This window comes from Ochotona curzoniae, unplaced genomic scaffold (genome assembly GCF_017591425.1).
Source record: "Ochotona curzoniae isolate NIBS_2020 unplaced genomic scaffold, NIBS_Ocur_1.0 contig_908, whole genome shotgun sequence".
Taxonomy (NCBI): domain Eukaryota; kingdom Metazoa; phylum Chordata; class Mammalia; order Lagomorpha; family Ochotonidae; genus Ochotona; species Ochotona curzoniae.
The window spans coordinates 4,245,732-4,269,831 of record NW_024466607.1 but is presented as its reverse complement, the minus strand read 5'-3'; the positions used below and the strand labels follow the sequence as shown (position 1 = coordinate 4,269,831).

Below are 24,100 nucleotides of genomic sequence, written 5' to 3'. Positions count from 1 at the left end.
TAAAAATATATGACTTATTTATTTTTGTTGGAAAGACAGATCTATGGAGAGGAGAGAGAGAAGAGAAATATCTTTCCTCCATTGGTTCACTCCCCAAATGGCCAAAGCAGCTGGTGTTGAGCAGATCTGAAGCCAGGAGCTTCTTCTGGGTCTCTCACATCAGTGCAGGGCCCCAAGGTTCTGGGCCATGCAAACCCCAAGCAGGGAGCTGGATGGGAAGCGGAACAGCTAGGACATGCACTGGTGCCCAAATGGGATGCTGGCGATTGAAAGGGTAGGATTAACCAATTGAGCCATTGCACCAGACCTAATTTTATCTATCTCTAATCATGATAAAAAGTAGGGCAACAATTAGCTAAGGAAATCACTTAATTTTAGGGTTTTTGGCAGAAAAGAAAAATTCCTTTTGTTTTCCAGAAACTGAAGTTTCAGCTTAAGGCTCATGGCTAGGGTAGGGAAAGAAAATATTGGTTTATCCCGAGAATCCCATGGATGGTCAGGTACAGATTATACTCAAGGTACATAAAAGAAACTAAGCAATAGACTCGGCATGGTAGTCTAGCGGTTGGAGTCCTCGCCCTGCATGTGCTGGGATCCCACCCATATGGGCACTGGTTCTAATCCCTACAGTCCTATTTCCCATCTAGCCCCTTGTTTGTGGCTTGGGATTACAGCTAAAGCTAGGGCTTTGGGACCCTGCGCCCGTATGACAGACCTAGAAGAGGTTCCTGGTTCCTGGCTTCTGATTGGCTCAGCTCCCGCCACTGTGGTCACTTGGGGAGCGAATCATTAGATGGAAGACCGTCCTCTCTGTCTCTCCTCCTCTCTGTATATCTGGCTTTTCAATAAAAATAAATAAATCTTAAAAAAAAAAAAAAAGGTAAAAGGAGACTAAAATCATAATAAGCCAATTCCAAAAGGACATGTCCTGTTCTCTCCGATATAAGGCAAGTTTCATATAAAATACAAGATCAGCAGATACACAGGAAAACATATATATACACAAATTTATCTAAAAGAACTGTATAAAGGAGGCAAGAATACCAAAGAGTGGAGACACATCGCAGTATGCCATCTCTACTTGTGAACGGAACTCCCAATGAAATTGTTAGATATATCTTTTCACAATAGAATACTGAACTTTCTACTGGTATAAACAGAAGAATGATAGATTTATGACTGTTTATGAAGGACTATATTATTGTTATAATATAAGGGAAAACAGCGAGGGCATGGGGAATGGGAAGGGTGGAAAGAAGAAATCCCTGAGCCTAAGCAACTGTATCACTCACGTAAACTCATGACCAACAGTTACTGCATGAGAAACAGTACCAAGTGCTATTTAATTTTAAAGCGTCATTCAAGTTTTGATATTATCTGCCTCCCTGAGTTCCGTCTATCAGCTGGTAAAAATGCCACCTGGCTTTACTTGTGGTACAGGGCAAAGCTGAAAGGCCTGATTCTAAAAGACATGCAAGAAAAGTAACTGGCAGTAGCCAAGGCACCGGTGTCTAATCCCTGGAGTCATCTCTTCAACTCTTACCCCTGCTTGGGAAGACCTCCGGGTGTTCACACCAACACTCTGTGGGGTGCTTGGGACAGCAGTGTTTGAAGCAGGATTGCTAACTTCCACTTCAGGAGCTTCAGCTTTTGCCTCTTCTCCCACAGGAGTCTCCAAGACAGCAGCAGTGACCTCGGTATCTGAGCTGCATTGCTCAAAGGGTGGATCTCGTCGTTTCTTTCTCTTCTCTAAGCTCTCATACGCGTGCATGATGGCTTCAACCTTCTTATCCTCCCGGGTCTAAAAACAAAGAGTACAAGAATAGAAAGAAGCATAAACAAAGAGGAGGGGACAGACTTTTCTGGAGTATGATTAAAGTAATACACAGAAATTTACCAGGATGACATATATATTTTGGAACACACACGCACAAACACTTCATTTTAAATATGGGTAAGCTACATGACAAGGCCAGGCCACACTTGAATTTCAAAAATAGATATTAAAATAAGAAGATCATAAAATAATTTATTCTTGGTAAGTTCTACAATTCATAAAGAAGCAAGTAGATTTTCCTGGAACTTCTCAGTAATAGGAACAAACTTACTGGCTTTAGCATAAAAGGTAAATTACTTTAATCCATATACTAAAAAGATTTAGAAGAAATCACTCATAAACTTAGGAAATTACTCAGTAAAATTACCCTGATCTATCTAGCTTTGGTCTTCTCAGTCTGAGACAAAACTGTTAGTAAGCCATCTTGAAAAGTCAATTTTTTATACAAGATTTACTTATTTTTTATTTGAAAATCAGATATATAGAGGAGGAGAGAGAGGAAGATCTTCCATCCACTGATTCACTTGCCAAGCCACAATGGCTGGTGTTGAGCCAATCGGGAGGAAGGAGCCAGGAGCCTCCTCCAGGTCTCCCATACAGTGCACGGTCTCAAGGGCCATCCTCAACTGCTTTCCCAGGCACAAACAGAGAGCTAGATGGGAAGTGGAGCAGCCGGGATTAGAACCAGTGCTCCTACGGGATCCTGGCGCATGTAAAGTGAGGACTTTAACTGCTAGACTACTGCGCTGGGCTCAAAAATCATCTTGAGATAACAAGTCAACTGATAGCTCCTTCATTATGCGCAGAAAAACAGAAGTATGAAGTGTGACAATATCTACTTAAAGGAAAAGGCCCGAGTTAAAATCCCTATGTCAAATCCATGAGATCAAAGTCAGGAGAAGAGGCATCACATGTTGCAGGCAGCAGGAGAGTTAATAAGGAGGTTCAGGAGAGTTAATAAGGAATGCTAGATGGCACTCACCCTCCTGCTGTGGGTGAGGTTCTCCTGGTCATCTACAACCTCTTCTTTCTCTTCTTCTGCTTTTTCTTCTGGATTGTCTACTTCCTTTAACAGAGGCAATATTTAGCTGTATTCATAAGTTCTGTGAAAAATCAACCTCTTGTCTAATTATGGTAGCTTAAAACTTTCTAGAAATGATTTCTCGTGTTCTAAAGCATTCATGAAAAGGTACATGAACGAAACCCAGAATGCAGTTGAAAGGATTATTTAAAAAAAACATAAACAAAGACAAAACAAAAAAAAAACCAAACAATAAAAAAATGAATGTACCCCAACCCATTGATACAAAGGGCATTTCACCGTTATTGTATCTTTCCTAAAACAAAATGGCATTATCAACTGACTGCTGTTAATTACCTCATGATCACTGGATACATGAACTTGTTCTGGAACTTCTTTTGGCTGCTGGTCATTGTTGCCCCCTGTGGTCTCATTCTGCTGTTCCATCTCTAGCTCTTTCCGTCGGGCCTTTCTGCGTCGGGTCTCTGCTCCCACAGTAGGCAGGCTTGGAGGTGGGAGTGGCAGTTCTGCAGCATTGGGATTTCTTTTCTGTATAGGGCAATTCCTGTTTCCTTTGTGACACGCACAGTCCACTTTGTAATTACTGCTCCAAAGAAATAACCAAAAGTACCTGGCTCAGTTATCTCTGAGTATCAGTTTTATCATTTCCACTCATTGCCTTAAAACGGTATCACAGTAAATTGTTATGGTAGTATGGCTGAATAAGTTTAACAAACATTAGAGACTTTCTATGATTATTTTTAATACTCTGTGGTTCTCTGCATGTCATCATGAACTCTACTCTTACGTATGACCAATGCAAAGGAAAGAAAGCTCTCCTTAAGACCATTCTCCCAACTGCTTTTCTGTGAAGCAGCAGCCTTACTTGGGGCTGATATTGCGGCACAGAAAGTTAAGTTGTCACTTTCTGTGATGCCAGCTTCCTACAAGAACGTTAGTTTGAGTTCTGGCTGTTGCATTTATGAAGGTCATACATTTCGTCTGTCTACCCTCACCATGTCCTCATTTTACCCAACGATGCCTTTTCATTAGTGTCTTTTCTTACAGCTTGGAGCTGAGACCAGTCTAAAGACACAAACTCTGATTTGCCCAACAGGACTAAGGCAGAAAAGTATCAACTTTATACAAAATCCATCACAAACATTTATGTATGATTCATTGTTTGCATTTTTGTGCAGACATGGATATTATGGTTTGTGTACATGAGGATGGTTCTTTAATTCCCACTCAATTACAGGGTGAATGAATCTTTAAATTCTTAGGCTCCATGAATCTTAATATAACTGCACCTAGTATAACACTATACACAACTGTAACCTCAGTGTTTAGTTATGAATCCTTTTGGCTATTCTAAGGAGGCATAAGACAAAATACCTTTGTTAGAGGGCTTGTGAATATTATCATACAACATACCTATATCCAAAAGAAAAATATCACCTTACCCTTCACAACTTATATGCAGAAAACATGCTACAGAAGGACCGAAGCAAGAAATAGCAATGAATGAAAGCAGAATTTCAACAGAGTTGAAAAGCTGAATGTGTACTTCCAAAGCCTTACCAGTTACTGTACTCATAATCAAAGGCTATGGTGACCTCAGCATCCTTGGTGATGGCAGACACAGCATAGATACACAAGTGAATCATCCCATCTGCAATCATGTGTCGCACCTGTGAAAGAAGGTTTATGGTTGGATTTACCCTACTCACTACACTTCCTGTAGGAGAGAAAATACCATCTATTTTAAATACCTAATATTTTCTCCCCAATTAAAATTAAAAGGTAATCTGTTAATTCAATATCATTATTTCACTTGAAACTACGACAAAGAAACTGAAAACCTGCAACAATTTGAAATGTTAGAATTGAGAGCAAAAAGTCACCCCTAATTACTTTTGATTGAAGATTTTTTTTTAAAGGAAAGACACAGAAAGATCTTCCATCCGCTGATTCACTCCCCAAGTAGCAACAATAGCCAAGCTGAGCTGATCTGAAGCCAGGAGCTTCCTCCAGGTCTCCCACATGGGTGCAGGGTCCCAAGGTTTTGGACCTTTCCCAGGCCATAAGCAAAGTGCTGGATGGCAAGTGAAACCTTGTGGGATCCTGGAACAAGTGAGGTGAGGAGTTAGCTACTGATCCGTTGCATCAAGCCCTGCTTTGTCTTAAAACTTATTCTAGTTCTACTGTGGGATTATAGTTTCTCAGTCAGTAAGTAGCATTTGATGGACTGCCTGCTGTATTTAATGAACTATGAATTTTAGAAATGTCTTAGTTGGGCCAGGCGCAGTAGTGTAATGGCTAAGGTCCTGGCCTTGCATGTGCTGGGATCCATATGGACTCCGTTTCCCATCCAACTCCCCGCCTGTGGCCTGGGAAAGCAGTCAAGGACGACCCAAAGCCTTGGGACCCTGCATCCATGTGGGAGACCCGGAAGAAGCTCCTGGATGCTGGCTCCGGACCAGCGCAGCTCTGGACATTGCAGCCACTTGGTGAGTGAATGAACGGATGGAAAATCTTCCTCTCAGTCTCTCCTCCTCTCTGTATATCTGACTTTGCAATAAAAATAAGTATTAAAAAAAAGAAATGTCTTAGTCAAACAGCTTAGCTGGACGTAATGATATCTACCACATGCCCTTTTTTAACATAACCCCACTGACTGACGCAGCCTAGTAATTTCTCTCTAACAATTCTTTCCTTTTCCCAATTCTGCATTGTTGATAGAAAACACATTCCTTGTACCCATCCTGTCAGTATAAAATCACTATTACTTTCTTTTTAAAAAAAATCTTGTTATAATCTACAGACCTTTACGTGGGCAAATGCTTCTTCAGGAAGCTGGTCCTTTGTGGTTCCATTCAAAGGGAAGTTGCTACAGATATCTTACCTCTGCATTTGGAGTACACGATCTTCTGATGAACCGAGCATCATTACCAAAAGTACGGGCATCCACACACATCTCTACACCATTGAATTTTGAGTAGAAGAGCACAAAAGGGTATGGTCTAGGGATACAATTAAAATTCCTGTAATTCTCAATACAGATAAAAAGCCTCCCCATGAATCCCTACATGAAGTGCATGCTGACAGAAACAGCAGCAGCCCTCTGCAATGCCCAGACTAGGAAAGCACCACAGGCTTCTCTGCTTGATTCAGGAACAAGCACAAAGCAAGGAAACCCTGGCTTGGACAGAAGTCATCATCCCCTCACACACTAAACAATCTGTAGATGTATTTGTACTTCTCCACTGACAAATACGAGCTTCTCCAAGTTACCACCTTTTCCCCAAGAGTACCCTACCCATCAGCACTATTTATACAGCAGCACTGTTCAGGCGAGCCCACTCCTCAATAAACAATGTTCTTACTTTTTAAAGAAATGCCCATTGACCTCAAACTGCTGTCGTAACATGACTTTCCCACGGTACTCTATGATAAGCGTGTCCAAAGCCAAGTCTCTCGCAGCCCTCAGGATCTTCCGGTGCTTTTGAACACGTGTGACTCTTCCCACCTGTAACTGAAGAAAGTCAGAGCATTAACGTCAGACAACAGCAATAGCAGTGTGGGAGACACTGAAAACTTTTTTTTTAAAGAAAAGTAAAGGCGTTACAAATACTTAAAATTTTATCTGTTTATGTCATGAAGGCAACAATCAGATATTTAAAAATTTGATATAAGCTCAAGTTTTTCCAGGGAATACATTCCACCTAGAGAACCTGACACTTTCAGAAAAGGCAAAAGATCAAAGAAAAATACACGATTAAGGTGTCAGTGGCTCTACGTCTAATGTAAGGAGAGCAAGTCTAATCTTCAACAAATCTTATATAATTCCAATCTAGGTTGTATAAAATCCTCCATTCTAATTCATCTGTGTTTGATTAGTTTAGAAGCCAGTTTAGAAGTATATATCTAGACCATTACCATGTAGAAGATGCTGTGGATAAAGATGACCTAAGTGGCTCTTTAAAGGTTTTGTACCTTTAGAAGAGACCGGAATTAGAACTCAAACTCTTCTTGGCTCTTAAAAAAACTCACAATTTACAGCTTTTAATTTCTTTGTCCTTACCTGCATTTGGGAACCGATCACGGTGTTATTGCAGGCCAATTCAGTTTTATTGATAGTGTCTAAAATGGCAGGTTTGCCCACAAACTCCTTGCTGGAATGTAGATGCTGTTCAAGGGCGTTCTGCACATCGGCACTGTATTGGTTAGTGAAAGCTTCTTCATATTCATCAGTCCATAGTCTTATCCGGTTCTCCCAGCCCTCAGTTGTATTTTCATCCAAGTTCTGTGCTTCAGAGGGAGAATTCTGTAGAGAACAAACATGAGGCAGGTTAGAGGAACCTACGTATAAGAATAGGAGTGGGAAACTAGTTAAATCCAGAGGAAATGTGCTTTCACTTGTCAGTTGGTGTGGTTCAGGAATAAAGGACTGGGAGTCAGAGGATCCAACTTCTACTACAGATTTGCTATCAGTCAGCTGTGAGGTCTCAGATAATTTCTTTTTTTTAAAGAAAAAGATTTATTTTTATTATTTTTTTATTGGAAAGGCGGATATACAGAGAGGAGAGACAGAGAGGAAGATCTTCTGTCCGACTATTCACTCCCTAAGTGAGTGCAATGGCCGATGCTATGCCGATCCAAAGCCAGGAGCCTCTTCCGGGTCTCCCACGCGGGTGCAGGGTCCCAAGGCTTTGGGCCGTCCTCGACTGCTCTCCCGGGCCACAGGCAAGGAGCTGGAAGGGAAGAGGGGCTGCCGGGATAGAACCGGCACCCATATGGGATCCCGGGCGTGCAAGGTGAGGACCTTAACCACTTGCGCCACCGCGGCAGGCCCGTTTCTTAAGAAAAATCAGCTTCTTCACTTAAAGTAGATACTCATCTAGATCACAGTTCATTGCCGTTACTGATTTTCTGTGACAACTTTTGAGTTGTAAAGTCAATTTGGTCTTATGAAAAGACCAACAAGTTCACACTGAAAATTCTGAGTAGAAATGAGCAGCAAAAACAAGTGTAATTATCACATAGAAAATACAAATTTTTGGGCCTGGCATGATTACTCAATTGGCGAATCCTCCCCCTGCAAATGTCGGGATGCCATATGGGCACTGGTTTATGTCCTGGCTGCTCCACTTCGCATTCAGCGCCCTGACTGTTGCCTGGAAAAGTAGTAGAGGATGGTCTAAAGCCCTGGAACCATACAACACTGCACAAGACCTGAAGGACACTCCAGGTTTCAGATTGGCTTAGTTCTGGTCATTGTGCCCATTTGGGGAGTGAATTAGTAGTGGATGGAAGATTTTACTATCTCTCAGTGACTCTGCCTTTTTAGTAAAAATCAGTAAGATAAATCTCAATATACATACGCCTATGCACAAATAAACAGATCTCCAATACTTAAAGAACAGGTGTGTCTGTCTGCTAGTCCAATCTTGTTCTCCAGTTCTCTAGGAGAGCAGTTTGCTTTCATTTACCGTTCTCATTCTAAAATTAATATATGTTCATTTTCAACAAACATGCAACCCTAATCAATTACAATCCTACCACCCCTAGAAAAAGTGATCACTTTCAGTAAATCCTCCTGTTGTCAACAACTAAAGATCAGGTAAAGTCAGGAGAGGGGAGCAGGCTGGAGGAATACAGGAAAATTTCCGAGAGGAACTTAGCCAGAGTCTTCTAGGAGAGCCACTGGCATCTATGAGACCACTGCATCCTCAATACTTTCAGGTGTGCATGAATTAGGGACAAAGCTTACGCCTGATAATCATTCAAAACCTCAGTGCCATCAGAAAACAAACAACAAACAGCCAATGACGAAGTCATTCTACTGATGATCAGAAAACACTGCAGTACAAATTTACTTGAAAAATCTATGTTCATGCTAAATTCCCCAAAAGCATATAAAATTAAATGTTTTTCATGACTTGCACACAAAACACTGATTCTTTCACTTTTTGTTACCACTCTAGATTAATTGCTGTCTACTATCCTTTCCCCAATAACAAGGAAATAGAAGAAAAAAATTAACAGCACCATTTTCTCATCAGAGTTAAAAAGAATAGGAAGCAAAGGAGTATTAAAAAACACATAAAGACAACACACAACAGCATTTCTATCTGCACAGTCTTCACGGGAGCAGATAAGCAGAGTATAGAACCTGAAATTCATATTTTAAAACAGAGAACGTGGTGTGGCCACACTGTACTCCAAGCTTACAGAACTCAGTGCAGGGCCCAGCACCATAGCGTACTTAGTGGCTATATCCTTGCCTTGCATCAGCCGGGATCCCATATGTCCATTGGTTTGTGCTCCACCCATCCAGTTCCCTGATTGTGGCCTGGGAAAGCCGTCGAGGATGGCTCAAAGCCTTGGGCCCTACACCTGCATGGCAGATCCAAAAGAAGCTCCTGGATCCTGGATTCAGATCGGCGCAGCTTTGGCTGTCATGGCCACTTGGCGAGTGAACCAGCAGACTTTTAAGATCTTTGCCTCTCCTTCTTTCTGTAAACCTTTTTCAATAAAAATAAATCAAAAACCAAAGCATCCAGTGGCGATGGCTCAATTATGACTTGTTCAAGTGCCTGTATTCTGGAAGCCCTGTCATGGCAACAAGCCAGGCTCGCTAATCTGATATTACTTTGTCCCAGCTGTCTGATCACTGGAGACTTCACCTCAGTGGCTTTTTGGCAGTGGATTTCAACTACATGAATTTTCCTCCTAAGAGACCTGTATGTTGATGAACATAAAGGGGCATATGTGAGTTTCTTTGGAACTTTGTGGGTAAACAGGGAGGCTCTGAAACATTTCACAATGGAAAAGATACAGAATTACTTGGTCAAAACCGTTCAAGGTTGAAGACCATTGGCTAAGGATTAAGTCTTTCATAGGAAAATTTTTTATTATAACACTGAAAATCCAAATTATTCTTGTGGTTCACATGCTGATTTTGGTGGACTTCTAAGATTTCTGAGCAAAACATGTGCATCTCAGAATCCTGAGATGATCCCAGCACAGTTCTCTGATGCCTCAGGGCTGAGGCCTGTCTCATCTCCCTGACACATCTCTGCTCTTTGACCTGTCAAGAGGCACACCAGCTAATGCTTCCAAACTGCCCACTCACACAACTACAATGTAATTCAAATAAAGCTTATGGTCACTGAATGTTTTAATGTTTCTATCTTGAAATCATCAATAGGAAAGGACCTATTCTTAACATCATGACACATTAACAAGTATTAATACTTATAGAGTGAAACCAGAGTTTAATATTAGTTAGATGCTTTGAATCATAAGTAAAGATTTGGGAGTATGCCATTTTCTTAAATTATATCCAGGTAAAAGATGATAACAAGCAGTGTCATCAAATATGCTTGCTTCCAACAAACTGTTTTTAATTAATGAGCATCAAATAGTCCTTTTAAGCCACACATAATTTTTCTATTCTCCAACCTTTTTACAAAAATAACATCTCATACTTTAGTTCAAAACTGGAAAGAAAAAAACTACAATAGCATCACCCGATTCTTCTGTGACAGCGAATATTGTTTAACTAATTACATTAAGAATAATTCCTATCAATATTGCAACTTTTCTGCTAATAAGATTTCTCCTTCCAACTGATAGCCAACACGTGCCGAGTGGGTGCACAAGAGATGCCGTATCATTCCCAGGGAAACCTCACGCGTGGGTCTGAGCCCAATGAGAGCTGACAGAACACAACAGTCTCATGTTTGGCAAAATGTCATTTGTCCTCTAAAAAAGAAGCTCTAACAGAAAAACCAATAAACAAAAGCCGATTCACAGAAAGTGAAAATATTTCAGAAAATGGCTGAGAAAATCAAACTTTGCAGAAAAGCTCTACAAAAACGGAGTGAGAGGCAACACTTACAAACTAAGGAAAAGCAGACTCTGACATTCCCAGACCATCACTGTCAGGAAAGAAGCCAATCAAAACACCGCGCCAGCAAAGAGGTCCCCCTTACCTTCATCCGCAAGGACTTCCGGGATCCCTCTCGAAAGGCCTATCCCAGAGAGGAAACAAGTAGAACAAAACAAAACTTGGTACCGAGAATGACAGTTAGACCTGAGACTAAAACTAATGTTCACGTTAGTCATCTATTTCGTCTCCTCCTCTCTAGGTAACAAATACAATTATCAAGAATAAGGGTCGCTGCACTCTGACACTAATTCCAATACATTTTCCTATGGAGCTATATAACAGGGAAGAGCATGCACCATTTAAAACCAACATGCATCCCTGGCAGTAGGAGAAAAAGTAGAAACCTTTCTTGCAGATTTACCAACTGTGGAATTGAGAAGGAAACAGAGACCAATCCCCTTACCAAGGGGTGGGCAAGTCAGCTAGGAGCAGCAGAGTTGCTGTGATGGGGAAGAAAGAACACACAGAAGAGGTTTCTCCAAAGACTACTGAGGGAGACTGCAGGAAGGTAACCATGACAACAAGGAAGCCAGGACCATTCAAGAAATGTTGCTTCATATTTTATTTCCTTTCCTTTTTTGAAACAACAGACAAGCCAGCCATGTGAGGTGGACATGTAACCAAGCCAAGAACTTCAAACTCTTCTCTGGGGGCTAAGGGGGTACATACTATAAGGACGCAAGCTACCAACAAATGAGAGCCTGTGCCAGGTATGGCCGGGACTGCATACCTGGGATGGAGACTGGAAGAGAAGAGGCTTAAGAGTTAGTGGTGATGCTGTGATGTGGCAGAAGAAAGGCTGCTCCCTATATTCTTTACACAAATTGGCTTTTTTTTTTTTTTTACACAGAGCAAAAGTGGCTCTTGAAGCATCTGAGGAGACCTTCTTGTAAGAACCTCGGTATACTCTTGCTTCAAAGTTTGAGCTGTTTGATTACATTTCTATTGAAGACATTTTCTCACCATCCGTACCTTGATTTTTTTCGTCTTTGGTGCTGCACGGCCCTTTTCTGGACTCTTTTTTCGCTTCTTGGGTTTGGTTCTTCTGACAGTTAGGGTGATGCTTGTAGGTGTGTGCTGTGTTGCCGTATACAACACAGTGGAAGGAGAAAGCTCCTCATCCCAGCTTTCTGTTGCACTGCTGTCCCCACCTGAAAAAGGGCAGTTTTGTAGTTTCCATACTAACAGCCTAAAAAGTGCTTTAAAAGCAGATGTGCCATGCCCTATATTGAGTAGGACAGTACTTAACTAATTCTGTCCTCTATTTATATAAATACTGCCTCTGTGATGAAAACAAGATTCTTTGATCATTGGCATCAAACGTACAACCCTATTGCTCAGTGTATCTTTGTCCTCCCTAAGCTCCAGGACACCAAACCCTCACAGACTCAGACAGGATCATTTCAGGGATCCATTTTATTTATTTTAGCAACATGGCTGAAATATGATTCCAATGTTTATTCTCAGGGAGAGAACTACACATGGTCCCAAATCAACTTCTACCTCTTTTTGTGAAAAGAGCAGGGAGCCAGGAGCACCTCAAGAGGGGCTCTTCGGAAGGACAATGTAGTCACAGAATCTTTAATGTCAGAATATGGGCCCACTCCGAATCCCACTCACCTGATATGTTGTCCTGCTTCCGCCGATGAAGTCTAATGACCTTCCCCCTGCTCATTCCCCTAAAGAGGGAAAATAGACTTCAAGTAGTCCTTCCAGGAGCAGCAGCACGTCACAGCACACATGGGAGAAGTATCTCTGCACACACTACCCCTTCCCTCCCACCTACCAAATGTTTCCAGGACATAAAATTTCATATCAAATTCAATAGCTTTAACATCAATCTCTCATTCCTTGTTGTCAGCAATTCTCACCTAGTGCAGAGAATTCGAGCCAAGGAGCACTAAGGAATCATCTACATTAACAAACACAAGAAAGAATACTTTGAGCTTTTCCCTACTAATGAGAAACCCTAACCCCAGCAACCCAGGCTTGGCTTTGGACGGAACAGGATCTTACCTGCACTTGTCACAGCTGAGGAGGAAGCCATCCTGAGAAAGAGCACAAGGACACCAGGTAGGCACAGTCTCTCCTTCAGAGTTCGGGCTGTCTCCACAGCGTCCCTCTGCGGGCGACGGCAGGCCGTTCAGGTCAGCGCGAGGGATGATCGTCTGGACAGGGGGAGAAGCAGGAGGTGTCGGAGGAGGAGGGGCTCCGTAATTATGATCCTGAAAATAAGATTGTTTAAATCAACAGTGTCCAAACACTGGCCCCTCTCTCCCCTAAAGTATGGTGCATATGGAAAGAAAGAAGAAAGTAGTACCCTTCGTTTTTTGGCTTCAACCAGGAAAGTGATAAAACAAAATGCCAAGGTCAACTGGGACATAAAAACAAGAACAATGATGCAGGGCTAGACGTCCGCTGGAGGCAGGGAAGTGCAAAAGGGGCAACTTCATCATGCTGCATATAAACATTTCAAGAAAGTCACAATGTATAAGAATGGTTTACACTCCAAGAAGATCACTGCTCTGGAAATAAACAAATGCATACTCACAGCATAAGGCAGTCCTCGACACCCATGCCTCTGAGTGGTCCCATAATTATGAGTGGAATACACGCTCTTCTCATTAACTGCTGGACTAGCCTCCACAGATTCAGGGCTGCACAAAGGCGAAAAGCAATGCATGATAGCATAACACCTAATCTTTCCTGAAACTGACACTTCACTTCCCAATCAAACCCCTCCTCTTTTCACAACACTAACCACTAGAATAAGAGAAAAAGACTCAGTGAAACAATCTGATGAACATAACTAGGCCTATAAATAACAGTAGGAATGCTACTGAATGTGGATGTGTGTGCAACATGAAGCCAGTACAGGCAGATGTCTGAAGGCAGGCACCTGGGAGACAAGGTGTCCCTAATGACAAACACAAACGTACCAGCTGAGCAGGGAGTTTCCCCTAGAGAAGCCACTCTGGGCTGGTTTAGACTCAGAACTATTCTTCTTAATTGGATCTCTTAATACTTCCATGAAACCTCACATGACATTTGCAGTGAGTGAGATGATGAAAGTGCCTTCTGCACTGCCCCAGGGACCAGGCCCTCTTCCATTCACTACCAAGACAGGATACCCTGAAGAAAGTAGTAAAAACAATGGCATCTTATATTTATCACACCTCTCATTTTGACGAACCCCCAACACCTTTCAAATATCAGAGTAATAATTTCTCATTCATGAGAGACATGCAAGCATATGAAGGATACAATTACTTAATAGCTGCATGATAATACCACAGAACTTCAAAATAATCAAAACCAAATGATTGTATTGGTTTATTAAGAAATAGCAGCAGTAGTGGTAAGTACTTTCAATCACCCGTTATTTGAGAGGTGCTCTCTCTCTCTCTATATATATATATATATTTAACTTGTGCAAATCACAATATGGTAAGTAGTATCATACTTTAACAGAGAGATAAACTGAGGCAGTGAGATGATTGGAGTTCCTGAAGGCATACTAATGACGGAGTCAGGATTTAAAATACCCATCTGACTCCAAAGCCTGTGCCCTCTCCATTATGGCCTCAAGTGAAAACCAGGGTAACATTCTACCTTTAATGAGACCTTCATTTTGCAAGCATAGTGAGTATTTCTTTAATGTATCTTCAATGGATGACAAAGTAACTATTCAACCTCAGTTTACTGTAAAAGCAATACAAACACCTTAAAGTTTAGAAATGTGAAATAAGCCTTTACTTGATAATAAAAAATATAGATGGCAAGGATAAAATTCAAATTTTTAAGAAAAAGGATTATTATCTGGCTATGTTTGGGGGGAAGTTTGAATGAGACAATTAAGGGATATAATTTGACAGAAGTGAATTACTATTAACTACCTACATTTTATACTTATTACAATAGAAGCAAGTTAGAAACTCCAAGGACTAACATTAGTCAAAGTAAGAGACCAATGTGTCTTTTCAGGAGTAAAATAACAGACATTTTTCCTGTTTGAAGATACAAAACATATAATAGTTGGTGGGAATAGGGTGCAGTTCAACATGGCACAGTGTCAGCTGCAAAGTGAGGGATAAAAGGAAATTCTGTGATGTGTCCCACTCACCAGGTTACATGCTCCAAAACGGGGAGGAGGGATCTTATTAAGAACAGCCAAAGGGATTTCTAGGTGAAGAAAAACTTCAGACACAGGAAAGTACTCTTTGTTAGTGAAGGGCATGCATTGTATTGCTCATTGTGTCTGCAAGGATGGGAACTGGGGAAGAGGGGACATCAAGAATGCAGGTCAGTATTCTTGAGAAAAAAGATGGTCTGAACATGGCTCACTGAGAGGCAATCAACTCTGAATGTTAGGAAACAGGTAGAGTTTCCTAAATCAACCAAAGGCAGACAAGCATTAATAAAATGGAGATCGAATTTGGTTTCTATGATGGACAGTTAAAAGCAAAGTAATGAATTTATATGACATAATTTAAGTATGTTACTAGGAAACTAAATATATTTCAAAGGTCCATATACATTGAATATTGGAGATTTTGTACCATTCAACACATAAGGTGAGACATGACGGCTGTTTATTAGGAATGGAACTTTTTACGGGGTGGGGATAGGAAAAAAAAAGTTGCATGAAATAAAAAAAATGGCCATGGAGATGGAGCTATGCTGGTTATATCTTACCCATCTCCAAACTGGGTAAATATGAACATATGCACTTCATGTGCAAGTCTAGGGAATAAAAATAAAATGTATAGTGTGGAGGTTAACAGGCCATCCCCCTATACAATATTTTCTACTCAGGCACAGCATTCAATAGATTGCTATGCATGCTAAAATTATCTTTTAAAGAGGAAACTGTAACTTTCATATTGGTTACTGATTAAATACAGATGAGTTCAGGTGACTACAATTTTTAGAATACTCTTTAACAAACATGAATTCTTGTACATTTTCCACGAATCTAATTGTTGCCTTTCCTTTATGATTAAACTCTTAGGAGAGGCACACACCCAAAACCCAGAGGAACAAGATACACGGTACATCAACTGTACACAATATGCAACCCACTGTGATGCTACCTTTGCAAAAAGCTGAAATCTGTTATGTTTATAAATTATGAAATAAAATGGACATTGCATATTGTTACTATTTAAAATTCCACGACAGGAAGTCTTTCACTTAGCTAAGTATGTTGTTTTTAATACCAGGTTTAACTTTTGGATGCTTTACAGCAGTGACATTACACATGCTTCATCATTCACAAGCATCATTCATAATTCAATAAATAGCACACATTTGTCTCCCTTTGCAGGAACACTAGCAACTGCATAATGATTTGGGACCACAGCACCAACAACCTACCTGTAGGCTGTGGATGACAATGCTGGAGTATAAACTAGAATACACTGGTATTAAAATGGACATTATAGTGTTTTACTCTTATAAGCATTATCTCATGTGTTCTGGAGAAAACACTAGCTAACAAACAAAACTGCCTGGAGTTTTTATGTTATTTCCTAATTCTATCTTATTGTTTGAACGGCTTTGCTGAAAAATCCTCACAAATATTAATGCTACCTCTTTATACGGTTAGTAAACCCACACAGAAGCAGCTTACTAATCTGACCTTATAAAAACCTCTAAACAGTATAACTGGGCTATCTACTAACACAGATTAAGTTATTTGGGGAAACAGCTATAAAACAGTCATAAAATTTGAAGTCTCAGCTATCCACATGACTAAATTTTTGTGGCATGCAAAAACAAAACATAAACCCAAAACACCAACCTCCCTCCAGCCCCCAAAATAATAAACCTCTAAAAGGAACACAATCCACCATTCCCGACCCCACCCACTTTGTTTTTAAATGGGAATAAACTTGAAAACTGCTTTCAATTCTAGGCCACCCCAGAATATCATATACTACTTTCTCAGGGTAGCTGTATTTGTCTTCTTTAAGAAACTCAAAACAGTTAAGTTATACAAAAACATGCATGCCCTTTAAATTCTGTTTTAAAGAAGAAAACAACTATTAACCAGGGATGCCATTCAACCCAGAATCTAGTACCACTGTTTTGCTTTGCTAAACGGGGAAGAATCCCCAGGGATTGTGAAAATGGCAAGAGAAACAGGGGAATTAGAGCAACACCCACCTCACTCAAGAAGTGGCTGTGGGATCAAGAGTCTGAACTGGACCTGAACATATTCAAAACACCAGGATTTTTCCAGCCCAGACCCTAATCCCTGGTACTGCCTGGAAAAGACTTGGCTTCTGGGGGTGTGCTGCCCCCTAGGCCCCTTGGGTCTCTTTCGCTGGACTTTCACATCCTGATGTAGTGCCACTTCGTCTTGAAAGGTAGGGGGCTTCCACTTCCTTTCTGTAAGCAAGGAAGATTGGGTACAAGGGAGGTAAAAGGACAAGAGGGGGAATCTGTGAGCAGGGGAATCTCGGACAACTTACAAGAAGGGGTACGAAAAGCTAAAAGTTTTAAAACTGTGAATAATATATAAAGTTGTATAATGAAGGCCTACCTTCATTGTCATTTAAATTCTTCAAGAACTGAGAGTCTATTTTAGGGATTGGGCTTTTCGACAAACTCTGTATTCCTAATGCTGCTCTTAGCTGAAAAAAAAGTTTGGTACCACTGATTTTGAAGGTCCTCTTTCTAGGCAACGAATATCATAAAAAAAAATCTAATGATACTGTTCTCCAATTTTTCTACCCCGAATGTCAGAAGGTCTATGCAACCTGCCCATGTAAATAAAGTTTTAGCCCACTTACTCCAGAACAATGGGAAATACATAGGAAGAGGCCTTCAAAGAAAATCAGCTGAACAGACACTTCACTTCCTTCTCTCTCTTCGTCAAAACAATTAACTCTACAAAAGCAGGCGGTAATACCTACTTTTTCAATCTTCCCCACCCATCAAAACAAATGAAAATATAATCACTATGCAATTTTCATTTAATTATTTATGCAGAACCCTTTCCCTAAAAGCTCTTCCCCACCCCCACTTCCTTCATTACCCCCCTTTTCCCCTTAGTTTTTATAGGGAGAAATAAAACGGCTAATGCCATTTAATGTGGGACAGGATTTGATTACCAATACATTAAATATCTGATTAGCTCCCCCTAAGCAACTATCTCTGCACAAACTGGTAATGTACCTAGCAACCCTAGAAAGCAGCACTTACTCTGACCCAGCAGCCATATCTGAGTAGGATGTATCTGGTGTGGTGACTCCCAGAGGGACTGCAATGCTCATGTCGTCCAACACAGAAGAGAGTGGAAATCACGGGGTCCAATTAATGGAGACTGACCACTCGGAGAGTGGGGGTGAGCTGCAGAGCCTCGTCCAACATGTTACGGACATGAGGAATCCTGTCACAAAAATCAAACAATCTGGTAACCAGAGGGTTTTTTAAACTTAGCAGAAATGCACTGAATATTTTTTCTCTTTGTTTGAATAAAGATTTTAAGCAATATTCACAGGTTTGGCATGGGCTCTTCAAATTGCCTTATGTTTACTAAGTACAGTAGTCAATCAATTTTCCACAATGTGGCAAGTTACTATACCTTTTAACTTTTATTTTGTCTTTTTCAAAGGGAAACAGTCATCTGCTTGATTCATTAACAAGCACATTTCCTTCAATATGTAGTTTATCCATTACATAAACAACATTTTCTGGCAGCCTACGACCTAGAATATGGTTTTCTAAAATACTAGCTTACTGTTAGAATTATCCTAGGTTTAACCAAATTCTTCAACAATTCAAGGGCTTTTTTCTAGACATTACCAGCAGACAATGTTACTTTTCAAATATATTAAAATAAATCAATTTGTCATTTGTATTGGAATGAATATAGCTATTTCTTACTGTCTTCTTTTGCCAGAAAACATTGTTCCTTCTTTTAAAACATTTATCTTAAAGTGTATTTGGGGGAGAGATGCAATTATGTTAAACTATAATTTTGAGGTAATATAAACAATACTAGATATAAATAAAAACGTAAGCTACAAGGGAGTACTAGAAATCTCTGCAACTTCTGTCCAATTTTGCTGTACACTTACACCTTCTCTGAAAAAAAAAAAATCGGTATCTGTTTAAAAAAAACAACTCATGAAAACCTGAATGACACAGAGTAGTTTCCTGATAAAGGTGAGATGAATGATCTGGTCACCATGAACCAATGTACTATAGAAAAGGAAGACATATAAACTAGTTAGGAGTTCTGGCCTCTGCTGAAGATGCTCAGGACCCGCCCTGGAGGGCTGCATTCCACAGCTGCTCTGGCTGCTGACTCTAGCTCCCGCCAACACTGAGCCGTTAGTGACAGCTTTGGTTGTTGGCATTTCAGAAATGAATGGGCAGATGGGGATTTTTCTCTCTGCCTTTCAGATAAGTACTTGTAGACTAAAAGATTTGAGAACTTGGTACAAAGGGAAAAGATGCTCTTCCATCTGCTGATTCACTCCTCAAGCGGCTGCAATGGCCGGAGCTGTGCTGATTCAAAGCCAGGAGCCTCTTCTGGGTCTCCCATGCAGGTGCAGGGTGTTAAGCCTCTGGGCCACTTGCATTGCTTTCCCAGGCCACAAGCAGGGAGCTCGATGGGAAGTGAGGCCACAGGAATTAGAACTGGTGCCCATATAGGATCCGGGCACGTGCAAGGGAAGGACTTTAGCAGCTAGGCTACTGTACCAGGCCCTGAATCTTATTTGATATTTGAAGAACGATGTGGACAAGAGAACCAACTGGGAATGAGTCAGCAAAATATGTAAGAATATACACAGGTAACACTTTGAGTGACATCTTAGAATGCTGGACTAATCATAAATCATGACTCTTTACTCTAATAGTGCTTCTAATTGGTATATATCTTCCAACTCCTTGGGAAACTGAACTGTAACCTGCAAATGATAGAACACAGATCCCTTACAAAAAGGCACAGTTAAATATTAGAAGCTGCTGCCCATAATTTTCATTTTAACATCACTGTAATATGCAGATTAAAATGGAGAACCCCAAAACCCAATTAACTGCTTTCGCTAGAAAATCAAAGTTTGATAACCACCAAAATATCCTTCACTAGAAAAAAGAATCAGAATAATGTGTTGTATTTTCTTAAAAACATTTACCTCTAAAGGCAGAGTGACATACAAATGAAGATAGAGAGATCTTTCATCTACTGGCTCATTCCCAAATTGTTACAACCATCAGGGCTGGGCCCAGCTGAGGCTACAGGTGGCAGGAACTGAAGTACCTGAGCCATCCTCTGCGGCCTTGGAGGTGCATTAGCAGGAAGCTGGAGCCAAAGCATGGAGCAGCAAGGACTTATCACTGGAATAGGCTCTCCGATATGGGGTTGCAGAGTCACAATGAAGGCTTACATGTTATGTTTTGAGGAAAGGAAGGACGGACATTCAAAAAACCTCATTCATTAGCCTCTGTCAAACACACACTTTTACATGTAAAAGAAAACTTACAATTCTAAACTGACAGTTGGTATGTGTTCTTAAAGATTTACTTTGTTTATTTGAAAGGCAGAGTTACAGAGACAGAGAGAGAACAACGTCTCCCATCCGCTGGTTCACTCCAAAACCAGGAACTTTTGGTCTCTTACATGGGTGCAGGGCCCAAGCACTTGGGCCATCCTCTGCTGCTTTCCCAGGCACACCAGAAGGGGCTGGATTAGAAGTAAGCGGCAGCATTTCATTATAGTAGGATAAGTCTCCACGTACTATACTGGCATTCTCTATGGGTGCTGGTTCATGTTCTAGCTACTCCATTTTTGAAATAATTCCCTGCTGATGTGTCTTGGAAAGCAGCAGAGGATGGCTGAAAGTCCTTGGGCCCTGATGGCCATTTGAGGAGTGAACTGGTGGAAGAAAGCTCTCTGTCTTTTCTCTTTGAAACTCGTTTTTCCAAATAAAAATAAACACATCTCTCTAAAAAAAAAAAAAAAAAGTGGAGCAGCAGAAATACTAACTGGAGCTTATATGGGATATTAGCATTGCAGGTGGTAACCCAATCTGCTCTGTGCAGCACTGGACCAAGTATATATTTTTTCCTGACAAATTTTTGAAGTACATACTGTAAAGCAAAAAAGAAAAAGTTAATCTCTACATTCCCTACAGAAAACCCAACTCAGCTATTTTTGACAGCTGACAACTTCTTTTAAAATTAATTTATCTTTTATTGGAAAGGCAAATTTATAGAAGGAAAGAGAGACAAAGCTGATCTTCCTTCCATTGGTTCATTGTCCAAGTGGCTGCAACAGCCAGAGCTGAGCTGAATGGAAGCCAGGAGCGTCTTCTGGGTCTCCGTTACTTCTCATTCTAAATCATGCCTTAATACAGAGGATGCTGATGCCAGTTCTGACAAAAACCTTTCAGTTCTCATACATAACCCTCCCTGAATTCAGGCCAAATGCTAACTAGAGAACTATTAACATACCACTGGTATGCAAGATTTTTCTTTAAAGATTACTGATTTAAGATTTACTTAGTTGTTTTAAAGTTGAAAGGATTTACAGAGTGAGAAGTAGAGGCCAATCCGAAAAGTGCTGATTGACTCCCCAAATGGTCGCAACGTCTGGGCCAGCAGCTAACTGGGTCCCCCTGCGCCGCCCTTCCCGTGGTCATCCTCTGCTGCTTTCCCAGGCTCGTTAGCAGGAGGCTGGATCAGAAGAGGAGTAGCCAGAACTCAAACTGACACTCATGTGGAATGCCGGCACTGCAAGTGGAGAATCTAACCTACTAAGCCATGATCCTAAAGATTTGTTTATTTGAAGGGTAGAGGCACAGCAACAGACAGAAACCAAAATGAGGAATCTTCCAATTGCCAATTTACTCCCCCAATATTTGGCAACCACCAAGGCTGGGTCAGGCTGAATCCAGGAGACCAGAACTCTACCTGGGTCTCCCAGGGGGTGGCAGGGCCACTTTGGCCATCTTTTGCTGCTTTGTCTGGTGCATCAGAAGGGAGCTAAATTGGGGGCAGAACAGGCAGGACTGGCACGGGTGCTACTATGAGAGGTCAGCATCACAGACAGCTGCTTAGCAACTAAGCCCCAATATCCTCTAAGATTTTCTTAACAGCCTACTATTATAATTCTAAACAACTGATTCCTTAAGACAAAGGCTGAGTAGCTATAGTTATTAATTTCAATTTGGAGATGTGTCCTGAAGATATTAAGAATTCACTGTCTCCAGGTGGAACAATTTCATTATCACTCTGTCTCTTCCTACCATAATATAATCTGAAAGGAGCATGAATTTTGGTCTTTTTTTTTTTTTTTTTAAATCAACTACTGTAGTTCTCACCAGAATTAAACCAGATAAACAGAGAAGGTTCAGGAAATATTTGCTGAATCAACCATGAGCACCACTGCCACATATGATTTCAGGTCATTAAAATGGGTTGGGGGGTCGACGCGGCGGAGCACTCAACATAAGAAACCAACCAGAAATTAAAAAGGATTTACTTAAGCCAGTCACCTTTATATAGACCTCTGAATAGGAAGTCCCCCCAAATTATTTGCCAGTAGATCTGAAGACCTAGAAAAAGTTGAGACACAAATTAGCATAGTAATCTAAGGGTACACAGAATACAATTCTACAGATACATTCACGAGAATTTTGTTTAATTTTGGTATACTGTACTGCTGTCTACCATTCCATGTTCTATCTAGCACTAAATATCTGTTTTGTAACCTTCATAGTCCGTTTTCCTAGAAAACCAGAAACTAAGTAGAAGGCGAGGAAGCAGTTCACCCTCCATCACTGAAGGACGCTGGGAATCAGAATGCCTGTCAATTTCCCATTTGTTTTTGCCAAGTGGCGCTTCTTCACAGCTAAACCCTTCTCCAATTTAGTGGCTTATCTTTCACTCAAAGTTAAACTTACTTTTCAGCTAGACAAGTGCACACCAACAGCTATGTAAAAAGTTCATATTATTCCTTTTGTCTACCTCATCACAGCCTCTTATCCTCCTGTACTACTGACAAAAGTTGAGTTGCACTCGTGGTCAACTTCACAATGGAAAACATGCTGAAAAGTGGAGCTTATATTTGATTTTTCTCTTCTCAAACAGACATCCCAGAAGTTTTTTTGGGAAAATCATCAGTTTTTATTATATCTGTTAGTTTTTTTCCCAAGGAGTCTTTTTTATTATTTTTTTTTTTTTAAAGATTTATAGTTCACTCCCCAAGTGACTGCAACAGCCAGAGTGCAACAGTTGCAGGGAACCAGAAGCTTCTTCCAGCTCTCCCATGGGGGGGGGTTGGGGTCCCGGTGGCAAGGCTTTAATTGGGCTGCCCTTTGCTGCTTTCCCAGGCCACAAGCAGGGAGCTGGAAAGGAAGTGGAGCAGCTGGAACACGCCTGGCATCCATATAGGATCCCAGCAGCTACAAGGTTAACCACCAGGCTATTGTCCTGGGCTCAGGAGTCAAATTTAATACTAGTCACAGTAAATTATCAACACCTGGAATGTGTTAATACATCAGACATGAAAAAAAAGCCATTCATACAATTTCAGTTACCATGATTACACTATGTCAAATTTATATTGCTTTTTAAAAAAGATTAATTTTATTGCAAAGTCAGATATGCAGAGAGGAGGAGAGATAGAAAGATCTTCCATCTGACGATTCACTCCCTACGTGATCACAATGGCTACAACTGAGCCAAACCGAAGTCAGGGACCCGGAGCCTCTTCTGGGTCTCCCACACAGGTGCAGGGTCCTAAGGCTTTGGGCCATCCTCATCTGCTTTCCCAGGTCAGAAGCAGGGAGCTGGATGGGAAGTGAGGCCACCAGGATCCCACTGCGCTCAAGGCGAGGACTCTGGGCCATGGCGTGGGGCCCATATTGCTATTCAATGGTTTTCTATTTTAAAACCAGAAAATAAAGTATGCTTTAAAAACAATTATAAATAATATACTTAAAACTCTAAAAACAGAAGGGATACAAGTGTACTGGTGAAAGGAAGTAAGCCGAGGTAGCAGTATTTTTTTCAAGCACCCGCAATTTTGAAAAGGAGACAGTAACAGGAGGAAAGTACATGAGTCAGCATACAAGAGACGCTTCAATTCAACAGAATTAGCACTAAAAGAACACTCTACTAGAATCCACAGGCACAGCAGAGACCACAGTTGCTAAGCTCCAACAAGCGGGTGGATTCAGAAGCAGAACCAGCTCCCATGTACTCTGTGAGAAGTCACCATTTAAAGTTTCCAGCGAAAAGGATGTTTAAAAGAACATGCCAGAAA

At 40.9% G+C, this 24,100-nt stretch overlaps 1 protein-coding gene across 12 annotated transcripts in view; it reads right to left on the bottom strand.

The window, feature by feature from the left end:
• Window positions 1-22,987, bottom strand: part of SETD5 (SET domain containing 5) — a 46,960-nt gene extending 23,973 nt beyond the window's left edge. The window contains exons 1-15 of one of the 12 annotated variants that reach the window (XM_040995113.1): window positions 18,025-18,109; window positions 17,363-17,453; window positions 13,755-13,947; window positions 13,367-13,472; window positions 12,832-13,040; window positions 12,436-12,494; window positions 11,788-11,966; window positions 10,859-10,897; window positions 6,943-7,185; window positions 6,245-6,393; window positions 5,764-5,881; window positions 4,440-4,549; window positions 3,216-3,462; window positions 2,820-2,903; window positions 1,544-1,801 (exon numbers count right to left, since the gene is read on the bottom strand). In XM_040995113.1, coding sequence (XP_040851047.1) covers window positions 1,544-1,801; window positions 2,820-2,903; window positions 3,216-3,462; window positions 4,440-4,549; window positions 5,764-5,881; window positions 6,245-6,393; window positions 6,943-7,185; window positions 10,859-10,897; window positions 11,788-11,966; window positions 12,436-12,494; window positions 12,832-13,040; window positions 13,367-13,472; window positions 13,755-13,846 — 1,893 coding nt within the window. In that variant the 5' untranslated portion in view covers window positions 13,847-13,947; window positions 17,363-17,453; window positions 18,025-18,109. The other 11 variants (XM_040995114.1, XM_040995122.1, XM_040995115.1 and 8 more) reach the window with 11 other exon arrangements.
• Window positions 22,988-24,100: the final 1,113 nt, after the last annotated feature.